Source organism: Colossoma macropomum, unplaced genomic scaffold, assembly GCF_904425465.1.
Source record: "Colossoma macropomum unplaced genomic scaffold, Colossoma_macropomum, whole genome shotgun sequence".
Classification (NCBI taxonomy): domain Eukaryota; kingdom Metazoa; phylum Chordata; class Actinopteri; order Characiformes; family Serrasalmidae; genus Colossoma; species Colossoma macropomum.
This window is the reverse complement of record NW_023494803.1, coordinates 3556009-3566320: the sequence shown is the minus strand read 5'-3', so window position 1 is coordinate 3566320 and position 10312 is coordinate 3556009. Positions and strand designations below refer to the sequence as shown.

Below are 10312 nucleotides of genomic sequence, written 5' to 3'. Positions count from 1 at the left end.
TTGGGGCGGTCAACATCGCTCCTGGACTGCATTCAGTACCATTACAGAGCAGCAGTTTGAGAAAGATACTGTCCAAAATTATACTGTTTCTAGAATATCGCTCTCAGAAAGCGGGATATGATTATATAACGGAGGGAACACAGCGATCCACACTCAGGTTTGTGTGATGTGTATTGTTTGTGTGATGATTATGTGTAGACATGGCAAAAGAACCTATTCTGGTCAAATAACCTGTTGATGTGATGGTTTTGCCTCAGGTTTTATATTAAGCTTATTTCATTTAACAGTTTGAGGAGATTCTAAGGTTATGTAGTAGTTATTTATTTACAATAATTACAATAATTGTTGCTAAGTTATATTCCTTAATCTGTGTAGATATTCATAATAGATTAACAATAAAACCTTCTTACATGAACCTGAAGTCAGCTTCTTATTTGCCAGCATCTTGTTCGAATTGTCCCGTTCCACCTTAAATGGCGAATAGAAAGCCAGCTTTAGCTTCGTCCTTCTAACTGTGTTTTGGGGGTTATTTTATTTGTATAATGTGTATTAAGATTAGAAGTCATTCACACTTTGATGGATTTGCTGATTACTGAATACTTTCCTGCTCGAGCAGCCCAGATTAATCTGTGTTTATAACAAAACAAATTTGGTGAAAACCAGTTGAGTAATAAGGAAGTTGTGGTCAATTTAATCCTGAGACTCTTCATCTCTCAATACAAGGGAATTTGCTTACAAGCGGATCTTGACCTCTCCAACATGGCGGACGCGCAGACGTATCGGCTCACATAGAGAATAACAGGCAACTACGACGGCGTTTTAAGGCCACTGTTAATAAAAATAAAAATAGTAGCCTTTGAGAAAAAAGTCATAGAGTTACGTCATTAAAGTGGCATTAATACCAGGAAAGGTCGGAATATTGTGGCCAAAAGCTTTGCGAAGTGAAGGCAGCACCTCCTCGTGTTAAATGAGGGGTGGTGAGTTGGTGGAGTTCTACTTTCACATCGATTCACCCATAAAGAAACACTTAGCCTCCCTGTCTCTCCTGCACATCAGCACCAGCCTGTTATTAGTATAAGAACCGGCTGAAACGGCGGAGCAGGAAACTGTGTTTATCTGGAATAAAGAGCCAGACGGACTCGGAGGAAACTGTCTGTCTGTGTTGTTGAAGGAGAATCTCAGGCAGGGTCGTCTACACGGCTATCGGGGGCTACATCTCCCCCCATTCAAAGAGGGCATGAAGTTTCACAGACAGTGAGAATGATGATCAAAATGATCCACAGAGAGACAGGAGTGAGTGGAGCTCCGGCACCAGTACAGCAACCGAGACCCCAACGCGTTATGGCAGCCCCCCTACAGTACAGCAACCGAGACCCCAACGCGTTATGGCAGCCCCCCTACAGTACAGCAACCGAGACCCCAACGCGTTATGGCAGCCCCCCTACAGTACAGCAACCGAGACCCCAACGCGTTATGGCAGCCCCCCTACAGTACAGCAGCCCACTTTATCCTCCAAATATTACGACTTTTTTCTCGAAATATTACGACTTTTTTCTCGAAATATTTACTTTTTTCTCGAAATATTACGACTTTATTCTCGAAATATTACGACTTTATTCTCGAAATATTACAACTTTATTCTCGAAATATTACGACTTTATTCTCGAAATATTACGACTTTTTCTCGAAATATTATGACTTTTTTCTCGAAATATTACGACTTTATTCTCGAAATATTACGACTTTATTCTCGAAATATTACAACTTTATTCTCGAAATATTACGACTTTATTCTCGAAATATTACGACTTTTTCTCGAAATATTACGACTTTTTTCTCGAAATATTTACTTTTTTCTCGAAATATTACGACTTTATTCTCGAAATATTACGACTTTATTCTCGAAATATTATGACTTTCTTCTCGAAATATTACGACTTTATTCTCGAAATATTACGACTTTATTCTCGAAATATTATGACTTTCTTCTCGAAATATTACGACTTTTTTCTCGAAATATTACGACTTTATTCTTGAAGTCTACTATTTTTATTTTTATTAACAGTGGCCCTAAAACGCCGTCGTAGACAACGCAGCATCTAGGTAAGTGAATCTACGGTCAGATGTGTGTGTGTTGCATGCTGGGTATTGTAGTGAGAGAATATTATGAAAAAAAACAACACAAAAGCAAATTATAATCCTGAATTCTGTCAAACTGATGAGGCTGATATACTGCTACGCTGCAGAGTATTGATAACATGACTGAATGAAATATCACATTAATTCTAGCTGTAAGCTTTAAAGTGAAAGGTTTTCCTGCTTACACAAAGGTTCTTTGGAGAACTAAAATTGGTTCTGCTATGGTGCAGCTTCAGAGAACCCTTTTTGTAGCTTTTATTTGAGTGTAGGTCAGGCTAGAGTACATGTGAGTTAACTGTTCACCTGAAAAGGAGCTTGAATGGGCCCTTTATATGCGAATATCACCTTTCTCCAGTGCTGCTAATGTAGCCATGGACGCTAAGGAGCAGTAGTTAATGACTCTTTATGGAGGCGGTAATGTCACATTAACTGACTCGCAGTTGTCCTACTCTTATTTTACCCTTATTTTCACCTATTTACTGCAGTTTGTATCTATTTCTGCCAGCAGCTAAAAAATGACCCTCCTACAACAACAGGAGAGTCTAAATTCTTACAGTTACCATTTAATTACATGGTTACTCTCATATGCAGCATACTGCCATTACATAGAGTAAAACTAATGGTTCACACCAAAGTGTGTGTTTTTCTTTATTTACCATAAATATCAGTGATACCTGCATTTTTGTCCCATATTTAAGTTTTAAATAATTAAAAAAACTACATGAGGATTGTCATATTATTCTACAATTATTATTCTCTTTTATGGGAATACTTTTTAAGTGCATCAAAATTCATTTTAGTTATTTATGCCTCGCCTTCCTCCCAATGACAGCTGGGATAGGCTCCAGCACCCTACCGTGACCCAGAAGGATAAGCGGTTTAGATGATGTATGTATGTATGTATTTATGCCTCCCAGAATATAAAAATGTCAGCTGGTGCAGAAATCCAACCTTATGTGTGGATTAAGTGAATATTTAAAAAGTTTTAAAAAATGTAATTCATTTCTAAATAAAAAAGGTGTAATTGATATTAGCAGATCTGTATAGTATGGAAGCCCATTTCTGCCACTGGACAAATAAATAGCCATTTACAAAGTGTCTTCTATAGTTATGACATAGCATCTCATTATTATGATTTATGAGAAAGAAAGTCATAATTGTGAGATGCTAAGTCATAATTTAGTGCTAATAAGTTATCATTATATTTATAATTATCATTATAATAAAGTATTTTGACATGATTCGATGTTTGAAACCTTAAAAATCATAATATGTTCCAAAATAGTGCAGCTTTAAAAGTGTTCTCAATAAAAAACTCTTGTCAGTAAATTCTTATTTCTTCAAATGTCACACGGCACAACCAACATAAAAGAACTTCATACCGACAAGCTTTTAAGGAAGTGGGCGCCATAAAGACTCCAAGTGAGCTTCATGGTGCTGAGGTCAGCAGCCTTTTCACAAATTTTGAAAAAATTGTCTTTTTTAAATCATGGTTAGGCTGGTTTAGGTTACCAAGTCAGGTTTTAAGACCCCAGGAAAAGCATGACATTATATTAATTTTATAATTGTGTTTATTTATTGGGTGGCATGGTGGCGCTGTCGCCTCACAGCAAGAAGGGCCGATTCCGATTCGATTCCCTGGCCGGGCGACCAGGGTCCTTACTGTGTGGAGTTTGCATGTTCTCCCTGTGTCTGTGTGGGTTTCCTCCGGGTGCTCTGTTTTCCTCCGACAGTCCAAAGACATGCAGTCAGGCTAACTGGACATGCTGAATTGCCCCTGGATGTGAAAGTGTGTGTGAATGTGTATGTCTGTCTGTCTGTCTGTCTGTCTGTCTGCCCTGCGATGGACTGGCGTCCAGTCGAGGGTGTTTCCTGCCTTCTGCCAAATGACAGCTGGGATAGGCTCCAGCTCCCCCCGTGACCCAGAAGGATAAGCGGCTTAGAAAAGGTGTGTGTTTGTGTGTGTGTGTGGTTTATATGAGTGTCCAAGTACAACATAATATATACAACCCCATTTCCAAAAAAGTTGTGACGCTGTGCAAGATGTAAATGAAAACAAATTGCAATGATATGAAAATTATTTAAACCCTATATTTTATTGAAAATAGTACAAAGACAACAAATCAAATGTTGAAAATGAGGAATGTAATATATGCCCATTTTGAATGTGAGATGGACTGAGGGGAAGCCTTTGAGAAGCCTTTTGGAAATCATGGACACTGTGTCCTCCGGGCTAAAGACCACTCAGCTTGTTATCAGTGCACAGTCCAAAAGCCAGTATTCATGATGGTATAGAGGTGCATTAGTGCACATGGTATGGGTGACGTGCACATCTGTGAAGGCACCATTAATGCTGAATGATATATACATGTTTTGGCAACATATGCTGCCATCCAGACGACGTCTTTTTCAGGGAAGGCCTTGATTATTTCAGCAAGACAATGTCAAACCACATTCTGCATGTATTACAGCAGCATTGCTCTGTATTAAAAGAGTCCGGGTGCTAAACTGACCTGTCTGCAGTCCAGACCTGTCACCGCTGAAAACATTTCGCATATTATGTAATTAAAAATACGACAAATGAGACCCTGAACTGATGAGCAGCTGAAATCTTGTATCAAACAAGAACAGGAAAACATTTCACTTTCAAAACTACAGCAGTGTCTCCTCAGTTCCCAAATGTATGAAATAATTATAATTTATATATTTTATATAATATAACAAATATCACAACATTGAATAGATTCTTGCAGATACAAAAATGTACATCACAACAATTTTTAAACCATAATTTTGAAATCCTTTTTGTCTTTGGACTCAAATACAAGGTCGCTGCTTGGCAATTCCTTTGGCGAGGGGCTCCCTTGGACAGTTGTTTGGTCTTGTTTACATTTTGTCCACTAGATGGCCATAAAATACTAACTGATGTATCACAATAACTGATTTTTCTTTATTTTTATCTATGTAATATTAAGGGTAGTTGAGTGGGGGTAGTATTACCTATTACTACCATCTGAAAAAGCAAACTTTTATCTCAGTGTTTGTTTTGAATGCTTATCGGTTCTGCTCAAGATTCTGCTCTTTCACAACGGCAGACAATACAGCACAGTCAGCAGGTGCTGCAATTGAATCCGACCCACATGACCTTTCCTGCTTTACACGCACAAAAAAGAATCTGAATAATGTAATTATTAATTATTCACTAGGAAGATTCTTTAAAGGGGAATTTCCACTGCTTTTCAAAATTACTACATACACTGATCAGCCATAACATTATGACCACCTCCTCGTTTCTACGCTCATTGTCCATTTTATCAGCTCCACTTACTATATAGGTGCACTTTGTAGTTCTACAGTTACAGACTGTAGTCCATCTGTTTCTCTGATACTTTGTTAGCCCCCTTTTACCCTGTTCTTCAGTGGTCAGGACCCCTATGGACCCTCACAGAGCAGGTACTATTTGGGTGGTGGGTCATTCTCAGCACTGCAGTAACACTGACGTGGTGGTGGTGTGTTAGTGTCTGTTGTGCTGGTACGAGTGGATCAGATACAGCAGCGCTGCTGGAGTTTTGAAACACTGTGTCCACTCTCTGTCCGCTCTATTAGACATTCCTACCTTGTCAGTCCACCTTGTAGATGTAAAGTCAGAGACGATAGCTCATCTGCTGCTGCACAGTTTGTGTCAGTCATCCTCTAGTTCTTCATCAGTGGTCACAGGACGCTGTTGGCTGGATGTTTTTGGTTGGTGGACTATTCTCAGTCCAGCAGTGACACTGAGGTGTTTAAAAACTCCAGCAGCACTGCTGTGTCTGATCCACTCAGACCAGCACAACACACACTAACACACCACCACCACATCAGTGTTACTGCAGTGCTGAGAATGATCCACCACCCAAATAGTACCTGCTCTGTGAGGGTCCATGCGGGTCCTGACCACTGAAGAACAGGGTAAAAGGGGGCTAACAAAGTATCAGAGAAACAGATGGACTACAGTCTGTAACTGTAGAACTACAAAGTGCACCTATATAGTAAGTGGCGCTGATAAAATGGACAATGAGTGTAGAAACAAGGAGGTGGTCATAATGTTATGCCTGATCGGTGTAATTCAGTCGTTGAGATGCAAACAAAGTCATTCAGAGTGGTTTGTTGACTTGAAGTTCTTTACAGTGGTGCTGATGGGAACCAGGCATCACGATGTCTACAGCACATACAGCCATTATATGTACTATCCAAACCACCAGTGAACCAACACGTGTCTTCTGGGTTTTTATACATGATGTTGATGATGGTAAAACAGTGGTAAATCTGAAAAAGTCTATTTTCTTTGGGAACTATTTTGCCTTATAACATCTTGCACGTACTCTTCCCACCATGAACTGATTCAAATATAACATTTTAGGCCAAAAACTCATTGCAAAACTATTGTAAAACACTGTCTCGGGCACCTTCTGTGAGGGGGGCATTCAGCTCTTCAGACGTCTGGTTCCTATCACCACCACTGTGAACAATTCTGCCTTGGCTAATTTCAAACCATTCCAAATGACTTTGTTTACATCTCAACCATTTAATTATGAAGAAATTTTGAAAAATTGGTGGAAATCCTCTTTAAAGTGAATAGGCTAGTAAATGTCTGCATCCAAAAAAATAATGTATTATAATGGAATGAATGTAGTGCCTGTTCCTTTCTGTGCATCTTAAAGATAAAAAGCAGTATCAGATCCTTGCATGTGAGAACGATCAGAGGATCAAGTGTCTTTGGACCATTGTTAAACTGATTGGTTTCAGTGAGAGTGATATTCCATGAGAAGGTCAACCCAGCAGAGATTGTCCGAGCCTTTCTCTTTGTCGTTAACATAAAGCAGCATGCAAACTCAGCCTGCCCGCCTTTCACTGATACCTGAGGTAAGCTTTCATTTGAATATTTCAGAATGCAGTTTAGTTCTACCAGTTGATTATATTTATAGAGAAACTCTGTAAATGTTCATATGTATAGTTTACTATGTGTACTTTTTTTAACTCAGTTAAATTTTAGTCACATTACATATTAAGTGTTCTCTTTTTTTTTCATTTTGTACGGAGCCCTTACGGGTCATGGCTAAAAGTTAATGACATTGCGTTCCCTCGCAAATGTTTTGCATTACGATGCAAACGGTTTGCGTTCGCTTGCAAAAGCTGTGCTTTGCTTAATCTCAGAGATGGAGCAGCTCATTGAATTTTACGTTGATCTTGGATTGAAACAGGCGAAACTAGGGGAAACAGCTTTTAACGTTAGCTATGTTAAAAACAAAGCTCTAATATAGGCAATGTTTTGGGCACCTCTTGGGAATGCAAAACATTTGCGAGGGAATGCATTTTTTTGCAAGGGAATGCAAAACATTTGCGAGGGAAATGCATTTTTTTTGCAAGGGAATGCAAAACATTTGCGAGAAAACACATTTTTTGCAAGGGAATGCAAAACATTTGCGAGAGAATGTAATGTCATTAACTTGTTTTTTTACCACGGCCCATAATTTTGTGCTGTTGGTCAGCATGTGGGCTTTTGCTTTGCTGCTCACTTTTGACCTTTAGCATTTTATTGTGGATGAAAGCATCGTGAAAAGAGAAGAGCAGAGCCTGTTTGGCCTTATACTTTCTTTAAAACCTCTATGCAAGTTATTTCATGAACATGGCTCTAATTTAAATGGGAATTCTGCTGATTTCTCAGATTAGTTGCATAAATTAGTGAATGTGATGTAAACAAAGTCGTACAGCGCATTTGGATGTGAAATGGTGGACTGTAGAGAAACATACTGACTCGGACTCTGCTTGGAATGGTGGTGGTAGGAACCAGAGGTCGCAATGTTTACAACATAAATAAAGCTATTTTATTTGCTATCCAAAATGACCACTGAGCCTACATGTCTTCTGAGTTTTTATATGTAAAATAGTGATAAATCTGGGAGAAAAGGTTTCACTTTGTGTACTGTTTGGCCTTTCAGTGCCCTACGCACCTCCATGATTGTATGTTTTAGGCCAAAGCTATCTCAAAACTGTGTCTCAGACATTAGGCGACTATATACTCATAACGTTCAGGTATAGTGACTTTTCGTGAAGTAGCTTTTAGAGCTATTAAACTCTTTGGACGTCTGGTTCCTATCACCACCACTGTGAACAATTGTGACTTAGTAAGTTTCTTTAGAACGGGGCATTTCACACCAAACCACTCTGAATGACTTTGTTTGCACATTAATGGCTTAATTATTACGAAACTTTCGTGAGATTCCCCATTCAAGGGCCTTGTTAAGCTTCTCTTGCCACCTACTTTGCAATGCTAATACTTTCTGAAGGAGGATACTCTACTGCTAATGTTATGAGGAAGTGTAATGAGTTATGTCTTCTGCCCTGAGGCTCCTGAGGCAGGTGACACGGTGGTGTGATTTGGGAACACAAACATTGTGACAGGGTGTGTCATTTATTAGAGAGTAAGTCATAATTACGAGATAAGTCTTAATTAAGAGACTGAATCTCACTATTATGAGATGCTAAGTCATAAATATAAGATACTAAGACATAATTATGAGATAGAATCTTATTATTATGAGAGACTATGTCAAAATTATGAGAGTCTCATTATTCTGAGATGCTAAGTCGTAAATATAGACCCTAAGTCATAATTATGAGAGAACCTTTTCATCATGACAGACTATGTCAAAATTATGAGATAGAATTTCATTATTCTGAGATACTAAGTCATAATTATGGAATAGAGTCTCGTTATTATGAGATACTGAGTAATAATTATGGGATAGAGTCTCATTATTATGAGATACTGAGTCATAATTATGAGACAGAATCTCATTATTATGAGGTGCTAAGTCATATTTATGAGATGGGATCCCATTATTATGAGATACTAAGCCATAAATATGAGATGCTATTTCATAATTATGGTAATCTTTCTCATTATTCTGACTTATTAAACGGCTGTATATATATATATATATATATATATATATATATATATATATATATATATATATATATTGGGCCTCCATACGTGCAGTATGTATGCTCTGTATTAGCCTGGCTCCAGCAGCCATTGTCAGTGACGTCAGAAGCCGGCTGTTGAGAGGGGGGAGCTGCTGTAGCTGCTGCAGAAGCGGACCTCGGTGAAGACAGCGAAGATATGACCGCCAGTGACCCTGTGTGGTAGCCACCGACCCCCCTCACCTTCGCCTACACGTACACGTACTGTTTATTTGTTTTTGTTCACCCCGTAAGCAGATTCCGAGCCAGCTAGGTGACTTAGCTCCGCCTGGTCTTCGAGCAGAGCAGAGCCGCGTCGTCATTAAGCCGGCCAGCGCGTGGCTCGGCTCGGCTGTAATCTCGCCCAAAGCCGCTCGTCTTTCCGAGACATATGGACCAGGCCAAGCCGATGATGGACCAGAAGGGCTCCTCCGGTCCGTGCTGCGCAAACGGACTGCACAAGGCGTTTCGGTCCCAGCTGAGCAATGGAGGTTCGCACAGCCCAAGCGGCGGCGGCGGCAGTCATGACGGTTACCACCACCTTCACTACGACCCCCAGACGAACGGTACAAACGGGTCCCCCGCCAAACGGTGTCGGCTACGGAGACGGCTGGACTCGCTGAGGAAGAACAGACCACGTAAGTGGACACTGGACAGGTCACTGTTTCTTTATTCACCAGCCTCTTTTTTTTTTCGAATTCTCCCGTTCCACCTTAAATGGTGCAGCAGCTGCATTCTGTACGTACATTCTGAATGTAACTGCTGCACCATTTAAGGTGGAACGGGAGAATTCGAATAAGCAACCTGTCACACTGCACGACCTGCGTGTGCTTTATTGCTACGAATGTAAATGTTAATCCGTACGACTGGATAATTATCAGTTTTATCGATTATGTTCCCGTTTAAATGTCCTTTTTTTATGACCACCAGTCATAAACGTTACTGAATGACTCGGGTTACACTTTTACCGGTTTACCGTGAATCTGGCTCCATTAAACATTAACCGAGAACCAAATTTCACTTCATTTTAAAACCGAGGTCATTAATCCGAATCGGTTTCGTTCGTATCTACTTCTGTGTCGTTGTTTTGGTCAGAGGTGTCACGGCTGGTGGAGGCAGTTTGGCCTGTACTGTAAGCTGTGTGTGTGAAAGTCATTCTCCCCTTTTG

The 10312-nt window shown here is 39.8% G+C and overlaps 1 protein-coding gene across 1 annotated transcript in view; it reads left to right on the top strand.

Annotated features, from left to right (window-relative positions):
• Positions 1-9277: 9277 nt before the first annotated feature.
• pank1a (pantothenate kinase 1a) overlaps positions 9278-10312 on the top strand; it is a 35237-nt gene continuing 34202 nt past the window's right edge. Inside the window, exon 1 of the mRNA XM_036593983.1 lies at positions 9278-9782. Within this exon, the coding sequence (XP_036449876.1) occupies positions 9536-9782 (247 nt within the window). The 5' untranslated portion in view covers positions 9278-9535. The remainder of the gene's footprint in view (positions 9783-10312) is intronic.